At 36.4% G+C, this 24799-nt stretch overlaps 1 protein-coding gene across 4 annotated transcripts in view; it reads left to right on the top strand.

Annotated features, from left to right (window-relative positions):
- Positions 1-24799, top strand: part of TRIO (trio Rho guanine nucleotide exchange factor) — a 505121-nt gene that overhangs the window by 454078 nt on the left and 26244 nt on the right. For all 4 annotated transcript variants that reach the window (XM_027868779.1, XM_027868780.1, XM_027868781.1 and 1 more), the window contains exons 36-46: positions 894-1186; positions 2920-3090; positions 6109-6204; positions 13989-14137; positions 15232-15298; positions 16994-17097; positions 19898-19967; positions 21744-21833; positions 22937-23029; positions 24323-24373; positions 24666-24743. In XM_027868779.1, the coding sequence (XP_027724580.1) occupies positions 894-1186; positions 2920-3090; positions 6109-6204; positions 13989-14137; positions 15232-15298; positions 16994-17097; positions 19898-19967; positions 21744-21833; positions 22937-23029; positions 24323-24373; positions 24666-24743 (1262 nt within the window). The remainder of the gene's footprint in view (positions 1-893; positions 1187-2919; positions 3091-6108; positions 6205-13988; positions 14138-15231; positions 15299-16993; positions 17098-19897; positions 19968-21743; positions 21834-22936; positions 23030-24322; positions 24374-24665; positions 24744-24799) is intronic.

Raw genomic sequence — 24799 nt, 5'->3', positions numbered from 1 at the left:
AGCAGTGACATTCTTGAGAAGGCTATTTTTGACTGCTGAGATACTGGTTTCAGAAGATCTTTTCTTGATTTCTACAAACTCTGACATGAATTAAAACAAAGATAGTGTGGTACAGAGAAAAGATCCCTGTCTGTGGATTTGGAAGACTTGGGTTCACATCCTACCTTTGATTCTACATGTGTGACCTTAGATAAGTCATTTCACGTCCCTGAGCGTCAGTTTCTTTATTATAAAATTAGAGTTGTCCTATACACCTGTGATGCTGTGTTGAACTCCATTGTATTCTTCTTGAGGTATTGTACTAGTTAAATTCATCAGAACATAGGGTTAATTAATAAAGCCAAGCCATTTGGCTTTCCTTAGTTCAATAGACACTGGCTATACTTAATTGTTTAGTAACCTTTTAAATTCTGTTGGTCACAAAGGAAACTGGGTCTAATAGATGTAAATCAAACCCCACTCCTAAGAACACTATTGAAAGTATGTGTACCATCCTCATGGTGAGTCAGTCAGCAACCAGGTCAGACTAGGCTGCATACCTTCTTATTGTATGTGACATTATTTTATGTTTTCCAGAATTTTTTTCTTTTCATTACTGTGTTTGCGAAGAAAATGGGCAGACCCAGTATATAAATAAATGGGCTGTGATATCCCAGTGACTATCATTGTTCATTATCAGTTGAGTACCTGTTCTTTATTGTTCATACTTTTAAGTTAAGAAAAAGGCAAGTTCCTAAGAATGTTTTTTTAATGTGTTAAAGTAACATCGTGTTTGTCCTTATAATGTTTTCTTCTCAAATAGTATTTGGTTTGAACTTTTTTTTCTTTCTTTGTTGCACCATGATCTTTTGGACGTTGCATTAAAACTCCAACTTCTTCTTTTGCCCTTTCAGACTCTCTTTCCGTCTCAAGCAATGATGCCAGCCCTCCTGCTTCGGTAACATCCCTACAGCCTCATATGATTGGGGCACAGAGTTCTCCAGGTCCCAAGCGTCCAGGTAATACCCTGAGGAAGTGGCTCACCAGCCCTGTAAGGCGTCTCAGCAGTGGGAAGGCAGATGGGCATGTGAAAAAGCTTGCCCATAAGCATAAGAAGAGCAGAGAAGTCCGTAAGAGCGCAGATGCTGGCTCTCAGAAAGATTCGGACGACAGTGCCGCCACCCCACAGGATGAGACAATAGAAGAGGTTAGTATCCTCCCTAGAGCTACAGATCAGCACTCAGATTTACCCCAGGAAACATTCAGAAAATTAAAAGACCTTGTGCCTTTACATTTTTATTTAAAGTTGTAGGTACAAACGTTTGCCTCATGATTAAATTAATTTGATTTTCTTCTTCTTTACCTAATAGTACCCAAATCATCTTTCCCTTATGTTCCTACTGGTTTTCCACTTAGATAGGTAGGCTAATGGGGCTAGTACAGCGTGAACAAAGAGGGCAGTGGGCGGCAGAGCAATTGCTGCCATTTCAGCATGTTCACGACTATTTATGTGGTTTTTGCTGGTAATAATAGAGGCTAAGTAGCTTGTCCTAATATATGCAATAGCTACCACATCTACTTCAGTAGTAATACTAAATGTTGGTGTATTTCAGGCCCTTTTGTCCCAGGCCTTCCGTGTGTTTAGCACACAGAGAGGGCTAGAAGTTGCTACTCAATCTTGCACAAAGTTTGGCATTCCATCAGGATTTATCATGTTTCTGGATTCCACACTGCACTACCACATGCTGGCAGAATTTTTCAAAGAAAGCGCTGGGTTTTGTTTGCTTTGTTTTTTCGGTTTTAATAGGAAGGAAACATGGAATGTTTCATCTTCCTGGTTTTTTTTTTTTTCTTCAACTTATATGCTAGCCTGTGGAGAGAAGTATCAAATCAGTTTTTTATGCTTGCCTAGTAGCAAACACTACATCATTCCCTTTCATGAGAAATAAACATACTTAAGTAAGTCGGGAGATTTCTCATTTCCCTTCCTTCTGAAAACCAGGAAACTCCACAGGAAAGAACAGTTAATACCTATTTAATCTGGCCCTGCCATCCTCAGCATTGGTGGCATCAATGCTCCCTGCCTTGGGAAATCGTGTGGTCATGGACAAAAGGATAATAATGATTATATATAGTTTCCCAGATCCCTTGTAAGCTTTAATGAAGAGGAAAAGGATACAAGGGTTGTGTCATTAAATTTCTTTTGTACATATATACTTTCTGCTATAGATTTTTTTCCCCGTGTGTAATTATATCATTGACTTTGAATAATGCTTGTGTTTCTTTAAATACATGTGTCTTATAAATTCACTTACCAGTTATGTCTGCTTAGTAGCTTCTAAAGTCCTAATTTTGCTCAATTTAAGACAATGATAAAGATTGTTATACACAACTTACATTCTCAATATGTAATCTTGACTGTGTTTTTTTCCTGTCCGGCCAGCACCATTATTTCCATGAAATTTTAGCCGAACAGGGTTGATTCTTGGACTTTCTTATTCATGGTATTAAGTACCCAATGAATAATAGTGTGATTCCTTTCAAAAGAGACCATTTCAGCATCAGTCATAATTGATATATCAAGTAGTTTTGCTTAATAGATTTTTTTATGAGAATATATTATTTGCAGGCAGGAGCAGAAGTATTTTGGGGAATTGACTGATATGACCAAACAAAATTACCCACAAAAGAGAGAGATCCAGAGACTACTTAATTGCTTCTTCTGTTTTCTAAGATGGTGAACAAGATGCTAACTGTCTGGATTGAAGGAAGAGGACAAAAAGTTACCATCAAGGCCAAGTCTTTCTTCTAGATTTCTTGTCTCTGAGTTTCTGCCTTATCCTACTCTTCCCACGTGACCTTTAGGCATTCATCAGGGATTAACTGATCATGACAGCAGTGGCCCAGAGGGTCATGAAGCCTTTTTCTGCTTTCTTGCAGAGAGGTCGGAATGAGGGGCTAAGCAGTGGCACACTCTCCAAGTCCTCCTCTTCAGGAATGCAGAGTTGTGGAGAAGAAGAGGGGGAAGAAGGTGCGGATTCAGTTCCCCTTCCACCACCAATGGCAATCCAGCAGCACAGCCTCCTGCAGCCAGACTCTCAGGACGATAAGGTAAAAGGACAGAAGGGTGCTGCTCTGGAAGTCAAGTTAGGACCGTCGCATGTGAGCAGGGGTCGGGTTTACTTTGCAGAGGGATTGTGCGTAGGGCCTTTATAAAATCACTCAGACCAACAAAAGACTAGAGGAGTGCATGAAAGAAATTCATGCAAATTGCAGCTACTCCAGATGTGCGTGGGTTGTTTTCCCCATCAGAGAAATAGACATTGAATATATACCTACAAAAAAGTCAACATTTGAAATAGGAAGCAGCATATGCACTGTTAATGCTGGCCTTTATAGATTCAAATAGATTATCCACTTCTCAAGTTTCAGATGCTTGCCTCATAATTGAACTATTTGATTCTCTTCCCATATATATATGTATACCAAATCATCCTTCCCTTATTATCCTACTGGTTCTCTGCTTAGAGATCTAGGCTTATATAGTTAGTGTGAACAAATTAAGGACCTTTATAGGTTTTTGATTTACTAATGTTAGTTCATTTATTCAATGTAATGAATTAGTCTTCAACAGAATAAAGTAGAGTTTTATGTGAAATTTGCATAAGCAGCAGATAATTCAACCCAGGAAATATATTTTTTCCCATTTTGGCTGCATTCTCTCTGAGACTTGGGTAATGCTCTGTGTAGCTTTATATTTCCAAAATGAAATTGTGGTGCTATTTGTTTAATTGGGGTTTTTTTCCACATGCCAAAAGTCATTAGTCTGTAGAATCAACATAATACTCTCAAATGTTCATTTTGAGAGATTGCTATAAGAGTACAGAAATGTACCTAAAACTCCTAACCTTTACCTTGAGTGAATTCAGGGGTTATATATCCAAATAGGGGTATTTTTCAAGTGCTCTAGTACAGCCCAGTTACAAAGCCCTAAAACAAAGTATATCAAAATGGAAACTTGATAAATACAATTTGAATGTCCTCTCCCACCTGATTCCCCAATGTGCTGCTTAAAATTTTCAAGTGTTGAAAACTGTAGTATGAAGTCACCACTGGTGATTTTCCCCTCAGTGGGTTGGAATGGGGAAGGGGTGGTGTCAGTAACTAACATTTCTGAGTAAAGTCAATGTTTTCAACAGTTGTGTTTTTTTTTCCTCCTTTCTTTTCTATCCTTTTTCCCCCAATGATTGTCATCATCACTAAAGTAGTCAGTTGCTGGATTGCCACATCTTTTGCTGTACTGTGCCTAGATCAATTTCCTGCATGTTTGCTGAACTAAGACCTATCACAATCCAGTCACTGACAATTACATCTCCAGGGACTAATTGCCAAGGCCAAATTGAGCCAACCCAATCCAAATTCAAACTTTTCTTAGTCATGTTTCTTTAGGAATTCTCTTTCTCCCCCCCCCTTTTTAAATCTAGTACAAGTTAGGAGAGCTTCACATCTTAGGGGTAAAAAAAAAACCATTGTAAGTTAAAGGATTTAGTTTGGGTTTGATTCCTTTGATATTTTCGTGCATGTCTTCAGTGTGTGCAGGCACACGCACATATGTGTGTGCTGGGTGAAAAGGAAGGAGGAGGAACAGAGGCAAGACACCATGTAGCCATTTACACAAAATATAACTAAACATGAAATTGGGCCCATGCTGTCTCTCTGTCTACCTCCAAGCTAAGTAACTGCTTCATTTAATGTTATAGGTAACTTCTATTTTAAAAGGAGAAAAATACTTATTTAAATTTTTGTGGTTTTCCAAACACAAATAGTTGTCAGGCAGTATTTTCTTATATACCTAATCAGATCATTTTTTTTTTCTCCATTTAAAACATCATTAGTCTTCTCTTTGGTAGAATCATTTATAGATTATTGTATTTCATTGAGTGAACTTGATAGAACCTTATTTTTTTTTAAATAAAAGTTTAGTGATGTTTCTAGACAGCTAATATATAACCATGTGACTAATTTTTTGTTTTGTTCTGTTTTCTCTTTTTTTTGTAAACTCACTGCAGCACTATGTTGATTTGTGTTCTGTGTCTGCTTTGGCTCAATTTCCTTACCTTTCCATTTGAAATATTTTCCTTTCCTTCATTCCATATTTCTCTTTCATTAGAATGAACCAACTTTTGTCATCCAAAGCGCATGTTTTGATTTATATATTTTAGAGCATCATTGTAAACGTACAAATTTGTATGTGTCCATTTTGTCCAGGAACATATTGTTGGGACAGCTTAACCTCTGTTGCATGCATCTGTGCTGTCCTTAATATGAAGTGAGGTTCATATTATATACCCTTTTCTAGTTTCCAATTATTTAATGATACAAGTAATCTGCAAACCCACCATGTTTGCTAATTACTGAAACTGAACTTAATGGCCCCTTACCCAGACTCCTTTGCTGTCAACTCCTTTTACCCTCAGTTCTAGCCATAAATTGGCATCTTATTTATAGCTTGTGAGGCCAGAGATCTTCTGTACTCTGCAATAATCACTGGGGAAAATGGATGGCACAGAAAATGGTGAGCTTGTTCCCCCCTCTCTTCCCAGTCTGGTCAGTGTGCCCCAGCTCCTTTTCTTCCTTGTATTTATCTATTTATTTTGAAGGATTACAGTAAATGCACTTTTTGGTCATTTTTTCTTTTTCTGGTTATTCAAGGACTTGCACTTTAGAACGTTTTTTAAGTCTCTATTATGTTAACTTATCAGGTATTGTACATTTTTCCTCTTACATGTTATGCAGGAATTATTTGAAAAAATTAGACTAAGACTATTCCTATGCCCAATCACTTGTTTGAAAAACATTATGAATTTAGACTGTCCATTTAAAGCAGACATGGTCTGCTTTCCACTTGTATCCCAGATCAGGATTCATTTAATATTTCATGTCTGAATATTGTAAATTGGAAAGGATGATTTTAAATAAATAAAACAAGAATAAAACTCGTGGATTTTCTGTCTGGAATTACTTTTAAAAAGAGACGTTTGCAGAAGGAATTATTGTGTGTTGAGAGACTAAACTGGAAGCATTTCCTCCTTCCCCTTCCCTTTTTCTCCCCCTTACATTTTTCCACAGACATCATCCCGGTTATTGGTCCGTCCAACCAGCTCCGAAACACCCAGCGCAGCAGAGCTCGTCAGCGCCATTGAAGAGCTTGTGAAAAGTAAAATGGTGAGCCTGGTCACAAAAGCCCTAGCAGGGCAAACATCTTATTGTAGGGGAATGCATCCAATTCAGATTACTTCTAATCTGCCACATTTCTGTACCAAGAAATGTGTCCATAAGACACTACTATCTTTTATTTCTAAGAATGACTGCCTTTGGAACAGGTCCAGTAATAATTTGAAGAGATACTGTGCTATAACCTATAGTCACTCAGGAACTATGTGCCATCCCCTATACCCTCAGATAGTTTTATGCCTTCATCATCTGTTACAGATATTTCTCAATTCAGTTTTTAAAGCCTTTCCTTTCTGAGTTGATCTAAACTAGTTAGTATCTTAGTGTTTCTTTAGCTTTTCTGCCTGGAAGTCAGTCTATTAACAGGCATTTATTAAGCACCTACTATGTGCAGCTAGGTGGCACAGCGGACAAAGCACCAGGCCAGTAGTCGAGAATACCTAAGGTCAAATCCAGCCTCAGATACTTACTAGCTGTGCAACCCTGGGCAAGTCATTTAACCTCTGTTGGCCTCAGTTTCTTCATCTTTAAAGTGGGGATAATATTAGCACTTGCCTCCCAGGGTTTTTGTGAGGATCAAATTAAATAATAATTGTAAAGCACTCGGCACACTGCCTGACACATAGCAGTATATAAATGTTAGTTGTTGTCATTGTTATTATGTGTCAGGAACTATGCTAGGTATTGACATGCAGACACAAAAATTAAATAATCCCTGTCCAGAAGGAATTTACATTCAGTCAAGGGAAACAATGTGCATGTATAAGCATATAAAAATATATTCAAAGTAAATAAAAGGGTAATTTCAGGAAGGACTCACAAACCATTCTGGGAATCAACAAGGGCCTCATGTAGAAGACATGCTAGCTTTGAAGAATATTAGAAATTCTAAGCAGCAGAGGTGAGGAAATAATTCATTCTATGTATGGTAGCCAGACTCTGATTGCAAAGACATGGGGATGGATGAAATGTCATTTAAGAGAGGAACAGCAACAAGGCAAATTTTGATGGACTATAGAATGTGTGATGGAGAGTAATGTGTAATATACCTCAAAAGGTAGGCTACAGCAAGGTTGTTAAAGTTCTTAAAGGCCAAACAAAGAAATTAGTATTTTATCCTGTGTGTAGTTGAGTGCCACTGAAACTTCCTGAGGAAAGGAATGATGTGGCCAGATCTGTATTTAGGAAATATTATTTGGCATCTATGTGAAGGATGAATTGGGGGCCAGGGGAGAGTGGGGAGAGAGTTGAGACAGAAAGACTGCTTAGGAGGCAGGAGTCCAGGGAAGAAGTGATGAAGGTCTGAACTAGAGCAGTTTCTAGATAGGTAGAGAAAGGGGGACTGATGTAAGAAATGCTGTGGAGGTAGAAACTGATTAGGAATGTGTGATGTGAGGGAAGAGTGAAAATTCAAGAATGTGCACTTAGGTGGATGGAAGGATGAAGATACCCTTACAAATTAGGAAGTTGGAAGAGAAGGATTTGGAGGAGGTGGGCTGGGCTAGGCATGGAATAAGTTCTGTTTTGAACATGTTGAATTTGACTTGTCTTTGAACATCCAGTTCAAAAAGCTGAGATGGGAAATATTAGCAGTACATACTTATACTCAGCAATGGTGTACCTATGTTCCAATACTTTAGAAATTAAAAGTATTTTAATTTTAAGGTTAAGAAAATCATGTTCCACCAAATCAAGGTCAATTTAGATACCAGGTATATTGACAACAGAACCCACTCTACCCATGAGCACTTGCTAATAGGCTAATGAAGTCAATTCAGTAAACTTTCCTTAAGTCTACTTACACATGTCCTTTCTCCATTCCTTAAACATCTGCTTTATGCAAGTCCCATGCTTAGGGTTACAAAGACAAAAACAAAATGATCCCTTTGCTCAAGGAACTTGTCCTCTGCTTATCAGATCCAGTCTATATACAGATAAGTATAAACACAAGGATAGGGAGTGAGGTAGGCAAAGGAAGAATCAAAGGAATTCTATGAAAATTTAAGAAAGGAAAGAACATTAACAAATTGGCAAAATTTTCTAGGACAATAATAAATAAAAGTAGACCCCTTTCAAAGGTGAATCATCCCCGGTGAATTTTTTTTTCAAAGTGGGAAAGAATGATTTCCAAGATCTATCAAGTCCTCTTGCTAAAACACTGAAAATGGGACATGAATGCTGATGCTTAATTTCCAACATCCATACTCAAAGTTAGTTTTACTCATTCAATTTCCTTTTCTCCAAAATATCTCTTTTTTACACTATCTCATAAATTGTTTTATCTTACAACATAGATAAAAGTATGATTTTAGTACTATATTGATTATTGAAAAATTGACTCCACTGATTAAGAAATTTGTGCTACTTCAGAAAGGGCTAGACTAAAATTTACTCTGTTGCTATCTATAAAGAAAGGGATTGCTAGGGCAAATTAAATTCCATTCTCTTATTTGATATTTAATTTGAAGTGATTTCAAAATCCCTTAAGCACTTTAGAAATAGTCATTTATGGTCAGTTATGTGATCATTAGAATCATTCATATCTATTCATTTAAGGAAATCCCGTAAAATTCTATATGTGTCAAAAATTGCATTTCTTTTTAAAATTTTCTTTAATGCTGACCTTTCTCTAATTCTGATATTCTTTAAATTTCACTATATTGGTACCTCCTTTTTAAAGTGCTGTAGAGTCAGTTTTAAGAAGATAATAGCTTGTTGACAACCTAAGTTTTACTTAAAATCGGGATTAGACAAAATTATTTTTAAGATCTCCTCAATTTAGAAAATCGTATGATCCTAACAAAGTCATTTCCTTCACTTTTAGTTTCAGTACAATATTGCAGTTAAGTTTTCTGTTTTATTTAAGTATTTCCAATCACCTTTCAATTTTCTAAGAACTTTAAGCAATACAGCAAGAATTGTTCATACTTAGTGAACATTTACTTTATCTGAAACTATATTCTCTTTCACTTTCTCCTCATAGATAGTCATTTGTATTCTGACCTCTTTTTTTTTAATAAAAGAAACATGGACCAAATGTGGCTTAATTCCAAACAACAGCTCCCTCTTCCCTTCCCCCCCCATGGCAAGTTTTTATAAATGAAAACTTCCAGTGACAGGTGACTCATCGTAACATTCACAGGCTCTGCCAGTGTCCCATGAGTCTGAATCATTGCTGTGTATATTCCCTTGTGGTGGGCTTCTCACCACGATCCCAAATCACTCTTGTTCATTTTCTTTTTGGCTGATCTCCTAGGAGGTCATTTCCAGTGTGGCCATATTTTTTTGATTATGTAGACTGAATGAGTATGTCCTATAAAATGCTGCCTATGATATCATTGGGGTGTGGTTCATTTGCCAGATAGCCAACATTCAAGGAAACTAAAACTCCAAATTTAGCAGCCAATACTCATACTATGTGTCGGTTTGTCCCAGGAAACTATTGGTTTCCTGAAGTTTCACAGAATGTTAGAGATGGAAAGGATATTAGATTCTAGTCCAGCCTCTTCATTTTATAGAAAAGGAAACTGAAATACAGAGAGATTAAATCATTTGCCCAAATCAAAAAGCTAGTAAATGATAAGGCCAGAATCCCAACTCATTTTTTTATATAATTATATAATATATTACATACATATATATATATATTAGTAACATAACACACATTATCATCACTGTCATTGTCATCATTATATGATAGTTTGGTTTGTGCTTTACAAGTGTTATCTCATTTGATCCTGGGAGGTAGGTGCTATTATTATCTGTATTTTATAGACAAGAAAACTGAGGCACCAAGAGGTTATGTGACTTGCCCAAGGTCACACAGCTAGTAGGTGTCTAAGGCCAGATTTGAATTCAGGTCTTCCTTACTCCAGGTCCAGCATTCTATCCACCTAGCTGAGTACAAATGCTGTTACATTTCTGGTGTCCCCAACCTCCATAATCTTTTTTGGGAGGGAAAGGGGGAGGTAATCAGGGTTAAGTGACTTGCCCAGGGTCACACAGCTAGTAAGTATCTGAGGCTGGATTTGAACTCAGGTTCTCCTGACTCCAGCACCAGTGGTCTATCCACTGTGCCACCTAGCTGCCCCTCCAACCTCCATATCCAGGAGATATTTGACATGACTGAGCATCATAGAACGGCAGAAGTAAATACTGTGTAGCCATAGTGCCTGCTGATGACACTGTATCATCTAGTTCCATCTCCACGTAAATCCATCACCTGCCCCCACTTTTATGTTGTCACTACCACAACCCTAGTAAGGCATTCATTATCAGTTACCTGGATTACTGAAATAACCTTCTAACATATCCTCCCCACTCCAAATCTGAATACCACTGACAAAATGCTCTTTCTTATACATAGATCTGACCCTGGCTCTTCACAACCCTTCAGTGGATCTCCAGTGACCACAGAGTTCAGATAGCTTTGTTTAGCATTCAAAGCCCTCCCCAGTCTGGTACTACCCTACCCTTCCAGGCTCATGTCATTATTATTCCTTTCCACTGTAGTTTACACTCCAACCAAACAGGATAAATCAGTGTCCTATAAGCACACTATATTTTACTACCTCTCTGGCCTCTCTATAAGTCTTTGCTTATTATCCTGTTTTGTGTTCCTGTAACATCCGTCTCTCCCACCACTCCAGTCTGTCGAATTTATATCCATTATTTATAGCTCAGCTGGAATGCTGCCTTCTTCAGGAGACTTTTCCTGTTCTTCCCAGTCATTAATTCTTCCTTTCATACCTCCTACAGCATTTATTTGTACCTCCAATGCACTCACCCCTATTACTTTGTATTATGTTTATCTACGTATGTTTTACATCCTCCTACCAGAGACTGTCCTCTGTGCTGTGTCTCCGTGGCACCCGGTGTAGTGTTCTCCTCCCCCAAGGAGTTCGCATTCTAACATGGGAGACAACATAAGATCATGGATGTAAAGCTGCAAAGGAGCATAGAGGAAACTGAGACCCAGAGAACAGGGAAAGTCTCGTGAAGAAGGCAGCACTCAGGCTGAGCTGTAAATAATGGATACAATTCAACCAACTTTGGAGTGGTGGGAGGGAAAGACAGTGTAGAAACGGGGAACAAAATAATAAGCACAAAAGCTAGGAGGTATCTCAGGCAGGATTTGAAACCATGTCTTCCCTGACTTTATGTCCAGTGCCCTATCCACTAAGGCATGTTATGTCTGGGCACATATAGGCAAAGACAAAACATACAAAGTAGACACATAGTTAACCTTCAAAGGGAAGGAACTAGAAGATTGGGAGAACCAGGAAAAGCTTTTCAGGTCAAAGGCAAGTCCTGAAGGAAACCTAGGATTCCAGGAGCAAGAAATAAGAAAGGAAAACCTTCCAGGAATGGGAGACAACCAGTGAAAAGATGTTTGTGAAGGTGAAACTAGCTAGGTACAGTACTTTGTTCAGTCATGTCCAACTTTTCATGACCCCATTTTGGGTTTTCTTAGCAAGGATACTGGAGTGGTTTGCCATTTCCTTCTCCAGCTCATCTTACAGATGAGAAACTGAGGCAAACAGGGTTAAATGACTTGCCCAGGGTCACACTGCTAGTAAGTGTCTGAGGCCAGATTTGAACTCATAAATATGGGTCTTTCTGAATCTAAGCCCAGTGCTCTATCCACTGTGCCACCTAGCTATCCATGTATAGTGTAGGCACTGCTTAAATGACGTTCATTGTTGGTTAGATGCCCTTGCATATGAGAAATCCCAAATACCAGTTTCATGCAGTGCGTGACTCATTGCATAGAAAATACAGTTACATTTAGTAATCACATGTCTAGTGGCATGTTTCAGGTTTGCCCCTTTTCCAAGGCCAGCACTAAAGAGCATGTTTAAATTCATTCAGGAACTTGGTAACTCCATTCCAACTAGGCCTCTGTTCCCTGCTGGGTAAAGAGATAGACACAGAAGGATAGTCTCAGAAGAGTCCCTATATAGAAATAAGCCTTTTTTTCAGAGGAAGTTAAGCCTTACAGTTTCTATTATCACTGGCTTTTTTTTTTCTGATCAAATCTTCTCTCATGACAGGAAACTCTTCACGTTCCTGCATCCTGCCACCATTTCTATTCAGACTTTTCCCCCTTGGGGACTTGAATTAGCATGAGTGGATTCAGTGGCTGTCACCAGTGGAGTCACGCTAGCTTCTTCCTCTGTGTCTAGGGGAAAGTCTGGCACTTTGACCAGATTATTGTTTTTCCTTTCAAGTGGACAATCAGCCTAATGAACTTCAGCTGTTTCTCTATAAATCCAGACAGTCTGAAAAGACCAAAAATTAATCCCCTTCATTGTCCTAGGCTTTGGTGGCTTCCTCTCAAAGAACTCAAAAGACTTGGCCTGCACAAATCAAGATTTGTTATTTAGGGTAAACTTCCTACGGTATAAGCCAATATCTGTTTATTCAAAATAGTTCTAAATCTGAAGCTGACTGGAAATACTAATCTTCTTCAGCAAAAACAATACACAGTATAGACCTAGGTCCTTCTAATTCCATGAGTTTCAAGTGAATAAGATTTTGCTGTACTGTTCTTTTTGTCCTGAAAACCCAAAACCACAGCTGTCATTGAGAGATACAAGAACAAAAATTCATCTGTTGGCTTTTCTAGCATACAAGCATCCAGTTTACATTAAAGGTCTGAGTAAAGCATGGTAGTAATAACAATTATTCCTTTAGTTTATATGATGTACTCTGTCCAAAGGGGAGTGCATCACATGAATGAGTACGTCATCTTCTGCACCTTTCTAATTCATACAGTTAACAAGTAATTACTGAATACCTACTCTGGACCTGCAGAGGATTGTGGTTGATGTAAAGGAGAATGGAAGAGAAATTTTCCTTTAAGGGAGACAAAACTAACACACATGAAACAATGAGAGAAGTATCAAATGCTAAACTTGGAGGCCCTGTTTATAGTGCAGTGATGGTTAAGAGAAAGAAGAGATCAGTGTGTCCTGGAATATTAGGTGGAGGTTTGGTGCAGGTTCTAAAAACAAACCAGTAATAAAAAGACTAAGGGCCTGTTTTTAGATATAGCATGAAATAATAGCTTTCAACATTTTTGAGTGAGTACACATAATACAGCAAGGCAAAACTTTTACCAAGGTTTGCATCTAATGAACTGTGCCTTTCTGTCTAGGTCACCTTAGGTAAGTCATTTAATTTCTCTAGGATTCAGTTTCCTCAACTGTAACATAACTGTTTAATAAGATGTTAACCTTTCCATGTTTGGATCCTGTGATCCCTATGAATTAGATCTGTGACCAGGTGCATTTAAGGGAGGACAATCCCCATCAGACAAATGAGGATAATTGAAAACTGAGAAGTATGAAACTGCATACTTCTAAAGTGAATAACAGTAAAATCTCATTTGTCAGAGATACATCTGAAAAGAATTAGCTAAAATTGATAAATATCATATGAATATATCGGTACCAGAAAGTAGATACCAGAGCTGACTGAAACTGACTCTTGTTATTTTCATCATTTAATACTGTGCAAACTATATTTATTCACGTAAGTTTAGCTGTCTTTATGTTCCTCCTTTTCTTTCTTCTCTACCTACTTTGAATTATTCACTTTTCCTTCTTTGTTTAAAAGTGTAGTTAAGTACATTTGTTATTTAATTTTTGACCTAACAAAATTACTTGTGATTCTACTTAGTACTGTGATGAAGTCAGTATAACCAGTCAATATAAGAGAAAGTAGCATTGCTGCTAATAAATATTCTTTGTCATTGTATCTTTTGGGTTTAGGCACTGGAAGATCGTCCTAGCTCACTCTTAGTAGACCAAGGTGATAGTAGTAGCCCATCTTTCAACCCTTCAGACAATTCCCTCCTGTCCTCCTCTTCACCCATTGATGAAATGGAAGAAAGAAAATCCAGCTCTTTAAAGAGACGACAGTAAGATTGACTTTCCTTTAAAAGAAATTTATTGTTATTTATTAGTCTGTAATCTCAAGTTCCTGCCCACTTTAAAAAATGTGATTGCTACCATTTTGAATTAAGACCATTAGAAATCACAAAATTTTTCATTAGGAATCAAAACTTGAAGTGTTTGTGTGATACTTTATTTTCACATTTCTTACTTAGAAATAGCCCTCCTTTAGTTTCAGGGATATATTGTGTCTAACTTCAGCCACAATTTTTCTGCAATCCTAGAGGATTCACATAAAAATTTTTTCCAAGGTATTATAATTAAAGTCATTCATTTATCATAAGATAGCTGCTACCGTTTTTTTTAAAAAAAAGCTTCAAAATATATGGTCTAAATATTTCTTATAAATTAAGTAAAATTCTTCATTTATGAATATTCACTAGCTTTCTCAGACCTCAGTTCAGGGTTCCATTTAGTATGAAATAATTTGTTTCCTTTATTTTCTAAGTGGCATTATAAAATTAAAAAACTTCACTTCCACAGAGGTAAGGGGAAGGAACACACATTTATTAAGTGCCGACCATGTGCCAGGTTCTGTAGTAAACATTTTACAAATAATATCTCATTTTATTCCAAATGGTATAATCAGAACCATAGCATCATATATCTAAATTTTGCTCTCCTCTTCTGTTTCCTATGAAAACTTAGTGTCACTAGACTGTTAAGAAAATAATTACTTTGTTTGGGGTTTGCTTTAACATGACAATTTGGAAACAAGACATATCCCAATCCCATTTTATCTTCTGCCTTCTGGTAGTTTCACTTTGAATCCAGATTTCGGTGGAATACAATTAGAATGTGTATCTGTGAATGGAAGTTCATTAAAAGCTTTCTATGTATTTATCACAGTGACTCTATTGAGTTAGCTAGTTAAACTCACAGGTCATTCCATACACAGGAGACTTTGAAACACCCATTCTCAAAACTTAGGTATTGAGAGTCATCTGTTTTTGTAAAGGAACAAATCTATTAGAGCCAAAGATATGGAACTCCCATTAAATACTATATTTCTCAGTGTACAAATATTGCCTTTGGTAAACTTTTTTTTTCTTTTTTACAGCTATGTCCTACAGGAATTAGTGGAGACAGAGCGGGACTATGTACGGGACCTAGGCTACGTAGTTGAGGTATATATATATATATATATATATACACATATCATCAGTATTTTAATCATGTTACCTCAGTCACCTGAGTGGTTTTTTTTTTCCTGTTACCCAAAGATGTATTGTGTTAAAAAGAAGTTTAACATTGGCACTTTTCACAGGTTTCTAAAAATAGTATTATTCACAAGAAAAATAAGTAGTTCTTCTAAGACATATATCATTTAACCCTTTAGTTTATAAAGCTGAATTAAAATTCTCTTATCTAATCTACATAGCATACCTCTTGCTTTACTGTTAGACTAATATTTGCCAATATGTTAATTGTAACATCTATTAACAATAAACTTTTATTAACCACCTACTATGTGCTAGGCACCATGCAAAGTGATTGTAACATAAGTCTTGCCTTTAATTATACCCCTTGCAAATATTTTTGATAAAGCAGAAATGACAATGTCTTTAATTTCTCTGAGCCAAAGTATGCCACAGCTACAGATCTAATTCCATCTTTAACTTAACCCTCGTATTCAGGAGACTTTGTTCAAAAAATAGCTTTGAGGCTGTCTCAAGTAATTTGATGATAGTTCAGAACACAAAAAATGATGTATCATTACATGAGAACAGAAGTTACTCAGTACTCCCTGTAGCTGATATCTACTGTGGTTGACTTAACTAGAAAAGTCATTCTAATTAGATTAAGGGCTATTTCTAAAATGAGTCTTAAGCCCAAGTCCATTGATTGTATAAATATCTATGATTATATCATAAATATTTTGACTCAGTTCATTTGAAATGTTGTATTTTATGGTATGTGTTTTAAGTATCATTTCAGCTTTGGAAGTTTACCCATTTCTGGGCAGTGTTTGGGTATATATTCCACCCAAGCCACTAGTTTACTAAAACTCACTATATAATATAAGAAGCTACATGGAACCTAGGCTGTGTAGTTGAGATATGGCTATGTGTGTATTTTATACACACACACACACAAGGAATCATGCCAAGTATGTGCATGCTTTGCCTTTAGCACATTTTTAACTTATTAAAAGAACTTTTGCATGATGAGTTCTCACTAAGTTAATATTAAGATCATATCTGGGCTGTACATTTTAGTTTGTATTGAACTCTAAAAAGTAATTAGATTTCCCACCTCCTTCCTGTATCCAAGACTACTGTTTATGGTTTAAATCCTCATTATATTAATTATATAAAATAAAAAATATAAAGTTATCTCTTTGGGTTTATCTGAGGCAAGTATATATGTATGTATGTATGTATGTGTGTGTGTATACATATATATATGTATATAGCCAAATATATAATGTTTACTCCCTCACTTAATAATAAGGGGTGGTGTCTTTCAAAGTTTTTTTCACATTTGTAAAACTTCATAAGTTCCTTAGATGAACTGTGATCAATATACATGAAACAGTCTAAGGTCAAATCAGGAGAAATGGTATTAATCAGTCTTATCATACATTTCCAGTGTGAGTTGTATCTACATTTCATGTTGCTTTTATTTTAAATGAATTGGTGATAAGAAAAAACTGGGGGATATTTTGCTCTTGAGACTGATGCATTCAAATATATTTTTACAAGGAAGCAACTATAGAGTTGTTTTTGTTTTTGTTTTTTATGGGGAAGAGGGATTTTGCTGTATTATTGAGCCACGGCATGGAATGAAAATGGGTTTTAAAAAGAAATCTCCAATTACAGGGATACATGGCACTTATGAAAGAAGATGGTGTCCCTGACGACATGAAAGGAAAAGATAAGATTGTATTCGGCAACATCCATCAGATTTATGATTGGCACAGAGAGTATGTATAATATAACCTATTTCAATTTTTAATTAAGAAAATTTAATGTCTAATTAAATAAAGTTATTTGATGGGTGCATGTTGTTTTACTTCAGATAAATGCTGATTTACTTTATTTTGCTACCTGCCTTGTATTGTAAGCTAAGTAATTTATACATATATACATATATATGTGCATATGTATATTGCAGTAAAGAAAGGCTATTAAGGAAGGAATGTCCAGCTCACTGCCCAGTTGCTTAGATATGACTTCATTATGTGTCTATGCCTCTTTAGAGTCACCCCGAGCCTGGATTTCATTCTCAGCTTTACAGGTTCACAAATTAAAATTTATTAGTTCATCGAGGGGTAATTAGAATCTGATTCATGCTAACCCAAACTCAAGTCTGTCTTATAAGCCAGAAGACCAAGTGTATTCATTTATAAAAATAATAGCTCACATTTATATAGTGCTTCAAGATTTACAAAACTCTTTCTTCCCAACAACCTGTGAAAGTGGGTAGCATAGTGTTATGTCCATTTCACAGATGAGAAAACTGAAGCTGTTAGTGACTGAGATCATATAGCCAGTTAGCTTGGACTCAAAGCCATATCTTCTAGCCTTCCCACTCTGCCACTACACCCTCCCCATTTATAATTAATTATGTCTCCCACATATAATAGGCTGTATAAGTGACAAGATATAAATGGGTCCTGGCTATTTGTACAGGATCTTCCCTCCAGATGTTTTGGTTCACTTAGTAGTCCAAATACAGATTTAGAAGTATCTCATTTATCACAGAATTAGAGAAAAGGGAGCTGAATGTTCTTAAAGGACATTTTTCCATTGACCTTTAAAAGTCTGCCTGATAAATATAGCCTTCTTCACTCTGGAAAATATTTTCTCTTAATCAACACTTACCAAATGGTTCTAATTTCATAACCTGTCCATAAATAATTTTTTGAACTTGAACTCCCAGTACGTGTGCATTTCCTTATTTATAATATCTACAAATGTACAAAGCCAGGAAGACCTTGTATACAGTAGGTGCTTAATATATGTTCAGTGAATGAATGAATGAGAATGACTAGTGTCAGTTCAGAGACCAGAGTTTAGTATGTCTGGGCTGAAGACTATATTCTGGCTAATGTTTTCAATAAAGGCTGTTATCAAATTCATGTCTTATACTTTTGTTTACCCTCGGGCCTAAAAGAGATTTTTTTTTTAATAAGGCAAAACTCCGTTTTGATTAAAGTCATAGGAGAAAAGGGAAAAGAAAGTCAAGTAGAAAAGACTTCTAAAGACAGTTAACAAGAAGAAATTTTAAGTTTAGTGATTAGAGTTGATTCAAAGGTTGCTCTGTTCATTTACGTATTTTTACCCTCAACAGTTGCTTATAGGTCTAATTAGCATGAGAGTATGATGATTACTACCATAATATAGTGGAAAGAGTAGGAAATTTGGAGTCAGAAGACCTGACTAGCTATGTGACCAAGGACAAGTTAGCTAAACTCCTTCAGCCTCTGTTTCCCCATGTGTAAAATAGAATTAATAATTCTTATACTAATAAACCCTTAGGATTTCTTTTTTTTTTTAGGAAAGTGATTTGTAAACTATAATGTGCTATAAGAGTAGAACCTATAATTTTATATTAGTGTCAGGGATTTAAATCCTGCTTCTGATACTTAGTTCGATAACTATGGTCTTCTTGACTTCTGAGTCTCAGTGTCATTTGTAACAAGGACATAATATAGTGTGTGTAAAACACTTTGCATGTGGGTAGGAGTTACGGGAGCACAGTACTGTAAGTTATTTCTAATGATTGATACCCAGAAGTGCAATGACTACCTCAGGAGAATGTGAGCTTCCTGTTGCTTAAAGGTTGTTGGGAAGAAAGAGCTTTGTAAATCTTAAAAGCAGAAACTTGTCAAGGTTATTGCAGAGGGAACTAGATGAACATTTTGGAATTCCCTCCAAATCTGAAATTTTTTGATTTTATGTTTTATTTTTTATAATTGAAAAGACATCAGTATCAGAAAGAAAAGATGTAAGGGGACAGCTAGGTAGCTCAGTGGATAGAGCACTAGGCCTGGAGTCAGGAGGACCTGAGTTCAAATATGGACTCAGACACTTGACACTTACTAGCTGTGTAACCCTGGGCAAGTCACTTAACCCCAGTGGCCTTGCAGAGAGACAGAGAGAGAAGCGATTTCATTCAATTGAACCAAAAAAAAATAGGTAACAGGTCTAAAAATGTTACCCTGTAATTTCTGGTTTTCTTTCTTAGACCACTTAATTCTCTTTATCTCCATTGTACCTTAACAAAATGTTTTCTATGTACTAAGTACTCATTTCATTTTACATTGCCCCCTCTTGTTCTTGGCAAAACCAGGCAATTTAAAAAGCATTAACCAAAAGCTGCAATTGGATGAGGTGAATAGGAAAGCAGAAAAATGGAAAGGCAATGTAACCTAGTGCATAGAGAACCAGATTTGAAAGTCAGGAAGACCTGAGTTTAAATCCAGCGACAGATACTAGTTAAATGACCCTTCACCTCCAGCAGCCTTAGCTTTCTTGAGAAGTACCATGTCGAGAAGAAGAATCTTGAATCTTGAGTCAGACAATCTGGATGAAAATCTTGCCTCTGCCTTTTACTACCTGGGTGACCTCACCTTCCTGGGCCCCAGTTTCCTTATCAGTAAAATGAGGAGGTTGGACCCAGATGCTTGATAAGGTCCCTTTCAGCTCTATACTTGTGATTGATGTTAATGGCCTTATTTGGGCAAAGCAAGTCAATAACATAGTTTCCCTCTGTTTCAGCTTCTTTTTGGGAGAATTGGAAAAGTGCCTTGAAGATCCAGAAAAACTAGGATCCCTTTTTGTTAAGCATGTAAGTATCATGTTTCTGTTGATTTTCATTATTTCATTCAAGTAATATAAGTAATGCTTAATCATTTTAACAAATTAGTGACAAGCTCAAGTAGGGAATAAAAACACATTATATTGAAAATCATATTGAAATTAATAATATAGGTTTAATGTATTGAGAATCACTTATTTAACACAAATATATGCAAAGCAAGTTAAATTTATTTTATTGATGTTTACTATTTTTTGTAATCATTTTTAAATTAAATATAAATTTAAGTCACTGAGTTGTCATTACAGTTAACAAGCAGTTGTCCAAAATTATTTCTGTTGAAGGTCATTAGTTCACAAAGAACATGTCATAAGTTTCTCTAGGTATGCTGCAAAAATTTGGGTATTGTGTTATTATAAACAAATAAAAATTAATAGATGGTTTTTAATGGAAATTTTACTTAGTCAGCATATGTAATATGGTAAGAACAGTACTCTCAAAGTAAACAAAACTTGCCTAATGGTTGATACCCACGATAACCCCAAAATATGTCAGACCCTGAACTAGCAGAGTTTAAAAAAAAAAAAAGCTGCCTTTATTTTCATGGGAAACTACATATGTGTGAGTCTAACCCTCCCTTAGGGTTGCCAAATTAAACATTCAGTGTCCTACAGTGCCTCATGGCTAGAAATACTGTGCTATGAGGGGGGAAAAAAAATTAAGAACCAGTATTGAAATTGTCTACTCCCAACTGGGTCCTTAACTAGCTCAGATCAGCACCCCATCTAAATCAGGGTGAGTGTGTGAATCCATTTGGATGTCTTATATTGATGTTTCTGATTGTCTTCCAATACCAAACGTAAATGCCCTACTGATTAGTCATTTTTTTTTTTTGATTTAGCCTTCTTACCTCCATTAGCACAAATGATTAAGTTGATTATCAGTTCTTTCACCTGATACCTCCTAACATCTCTGGCCATTTCTGCTTATTAGGTTCTGCAGAATTAAGTGACTGACTGAGGAAAATGAAATTTTGGTTACTTGGGACTTAGGTACATGGTTTCTACTGTAAAACACTCTATTATTTTTGAAAGGAGTCTTTTTAATTGAACAAAGAATATATAGCTAATGGAAAATAGCAAGATTGAGCATTACACTGGATCTTTAGAAGAGTAACATGTGGAACGCATTAAAAATAGGTTTGGCTGTTCACACATGTCATCTAGTTATATGATTTAACAATGGGAAAATGTTTTTGTTCCTGCCTTGGGGCTTATTTGCTTGTTCCCTGACTTGTCTTCTCCACACTCTAGTTCTTAAGGATACTGAAACACGTTTTCCCAAAGTTCAGAAGTTGTGAGCACTGTCTCGGGAGGCTAGGGGAATAATTTTTCACCCTGTATCATCCCAAGAAAAAAAGAGACTCTTTCCTGGCTCCCAGGACTACTAGTGACTTGTATTGTGGCATCAACCAATTTATCTAATCTTTCAGTGCCTCAGGGACTTTACATGTAGATCAGTACTGTGGTAATTCAGGAAGAAAATGAAATCCAGCATTTGAACCAAATGTGGAAAAAAGCGCTATTACAAAACATAGCATAATCAATCAATCAATGAACATTTATTCAGTGCCTACAGTGTGCCACACATATTGTGCTAGCTGATTTGTGTATCTGAAATATCTCCAGAGCTTTACCAATACAAAGCTTTGTTTTTAAAATATTCCTTTTTAAAATGTTAATATTCCATCTAAAACTTTTGCCTTTTTAAGCTGACTTGTTTACTTTTCTTAAATTTAATTCACAGGAGAGACGGTTGCACATGTACATAGTTTATTGTCAAAATAAACCAAAGTCTGAGCACATTGTCTCAGAATACATTGATACGTTTTTTGAGGTAAGTCACACAAAACAGACAAAAGTGTGGGCCGTTGGACATGTTTGTATTTCAGAACTCTTAATTAGTGTTTTCCTCACAAGAGGTTTAGTTAAACCTCAGAAGGCTAGGTTTCAGACCCAGTGATATGAATACTACCCCTGACATTCCTATAACAGGAGAACCAAATGTCAATGTAAACTATGATGCTTGATTTCAAAATGCATAGTTAAAACTGGAGCCACAGCCGTCTTTAACTGAAGGCTTTTTAGCTTACTATGAACTCAAAATAGCATCCTTTCTGACTTTTAGCCCCATTCTGCAGTTCAAATAAAACTGGCTCACTTCCAGCAAAAAAGAAATCCTTTACAAAAAAGTCAGCTAAGTAAACCCAAGTGAATCATTTGGAACAACAGCTTCAGAAAGTGTAAAGTATGAAACTTTGGAGATTCTGAGAAGTTAGAATTGCACTAGTTGAATTTAAAGTGGTCCAGAAAGGAATTTATATGTGAGCAGAGAGTAGGTCTTCAGATCCTTGAAGATTAGATTTGTTGCCTGTTTTGAAGTTGATCTTTCTGACTGTAATGATTACTAAGGTAGGATAGTCCTTTAAAAACCATATTTAAGATTTACGTGAACTGATGCTGAGTGAAATGAGCAGAACTAGGAGAACATTGTACACTGTAACAGCAACGTTGTTCAATGATTATAGACTTAGCTTTTCTCAGCAATACAATAATCTAAGACAATTCCAAAAACCTCATGATGAAAAATGCTATCCACATCCAGAAAAAGAACTATGGAGTCTGAACGCAGATTGAAATATACTATTTTCACTTTTTTTGTTTTTTCTTTATCTTGGTTTTTTCCCTTTTGTACTGATTCTTCTTTCACAACATGACTAACATGGAAATATGTTGAACATGATTGAATATTTATGACCTATATCAAATTGCTTGCTGTCTTGGAGAGGGGAGGGAGGAAGAAAAATTTGGAACTCAAAATCTTATGAAAATGAATGTTAAAAACTATCTTTACATGTAATTGGAAAAAATAAAATACTGTTATGTGAGGGGGGAAAAAAAACATTTGAGCTAAAGCCCTTTTTGTTTTTTCAACCGCAGGATTTAAAGCAACGACTGGGCCATAGATTGCAACTCACAGATCTGCTAATAAAACCAGTGCAAAGAATTATGAAATACCAACTGTTACTGAAGGTGAGATCACATGAGGTGTCATTCTAAGGAAATCAAGGTTTAAAGAACTCACTTGGGAAGATAGTGGCCAACGTTGGGAGAAGAAAATGTTTGGGGGATATTTGTTTCCTTCTAAATTGAATGAGTAATAACTAGCATTTCTGTAGCAATTTAACATTTACAAATCACTTTATAGATGTTATCTCATTTGATTCTCATAACAACCCTATGAATGTAAGTGCTGTTTTTATCCCCATTTTATAGATGAAGCTCCTAGGGTGGAGAGAAGTTAAGTGATTTGCCCAGGGTCACACAGTTAAGGGAGACAGGATTTGAACCAGATTTCCCAGGATCCTAAATCAACATTCTACCCATAGAGCCCATGGAAGGAAGGAGGGAGGAAAGAAGGAAATCTCAAATGAGACCACATGTTTTTCATTTTCTCTGCAAACTACTAGTAGTCAAAAAGCACTTATTAAGCATTTACATTATATATATCAAGCACTTGGGATACAAAGAAAGTCAAAGATACGGTTACTGTCCTCAGAGAGCTCCCATTCTAATGAGGGAGACAAGACGCAAACCACTCTACTCATACAAGAGCTTTACAGTGTAAATGGAAGGTGTTACTACAATTGTAAGATGTTCTTCTACCTACTTTAAATGTATTTTTGTTCATCTTCTTGCTACTAGCTTTTAGAGTCTTTGACAGCTTCTAACTCCTGCCGTTTCTTTTTTGTTGGTAAACTCTGAAAAGTGTGAGTAAGAGTAATATTATACAGATTTACGTAACGAACGAAGACGGCAAATATAGATTTTCTTCCCACATGCTTATGATGTGGCATTTGGAACTTAGCTGTAATGGGAGAAATAGCTGTCATGAGGAACACATAGTCATTCTAGGCTAAAATAAGTACAGCTTTCTGTTGCTGTCTCTCATTTTAATGCTTTTCAAGCACAGAAAGAGCAGACTTCATTTTAGGCATCTAGGTGACACCATGCATAAAGCACTGGACCTGGAGTCAGGAAGACTCGAGTTCAAATCAGGCCCCAGATACCTATTAGATGTGTGACCTTGGGCAAAACACTTACCCTCTGTTTGCCTCAGTTTCCTCGACTGTAAAATGGAGATAATAATAGCACCTACCTCCCAGGTTATCAAATGAGATCATATCTGTAAAAGGCTTAGAACAGTGCCAGGCACATAGTAGATGCTATGTAAATGTTAGCGATGATGATGGTGATAGTGATAGTATCTGCTTTTAATGAGATGCTGTAGCTCTAAATTGGAATTACTTTCCCTTTGCCTTACAGGATTTCCTTAAATATTCCAAAAAAGCTAGTCTGGACACAACAGAACTAGAGGTATGCCTTTTTTTCGCCTGAGTTTTTCTCCTCAGTTTGCTTACTGTTCAACACACAGATTAGTTTATGGAGTGTCTAGCAGTTTTTCGGTCACTAATTGAATTGTCCTAGCATTGCTACTTGTCTCTTACACATTTGGTAAGAGGTGTAGAGGGGGGAGAGTAAATGGGGGGAAAGACTCTTGGGCTCTATTTTAATTGTTGTTTATTTATTGTATATTTAATTATTAATTGTTGTATAATACTTTCTCAAAAAAAAAAATCAACCTTTGCTTTTCTCCCCCTCCCAACAGAGAGCTGTAGAAGTCATGTGTATAGTACCAAAGCGGTGCAACGACATGATGAATGTTGGTCGCCTACAAGGATTTGATGTAATGCCGATATTTGTCTAAGAACTCCATCTCTGATGTCTATGACTTTATTTTCA

Source organism: Vombatus ursinus, unplaced genomic scaffold, assembly GCF_900497805.2.
Source record: "Vombatus ursinus unplaced genomic scaffold, bare-nosed wombat genome assembly UNPS02014791.1, whole genome shotgun sequence".
In the NCBI taxonomy this organism is placed as follows: domain Eukaryota; kingdom Metazoa; phylum Chordata; class Mammalia; order Diprotodontia; family Vombatidae; genus Vombatus; species Vombatus ursinus.
Note: the sequence above shows the minus strand (reverse complement) of the source record. Positions and strands in the feature narration are given on the sequence as shown.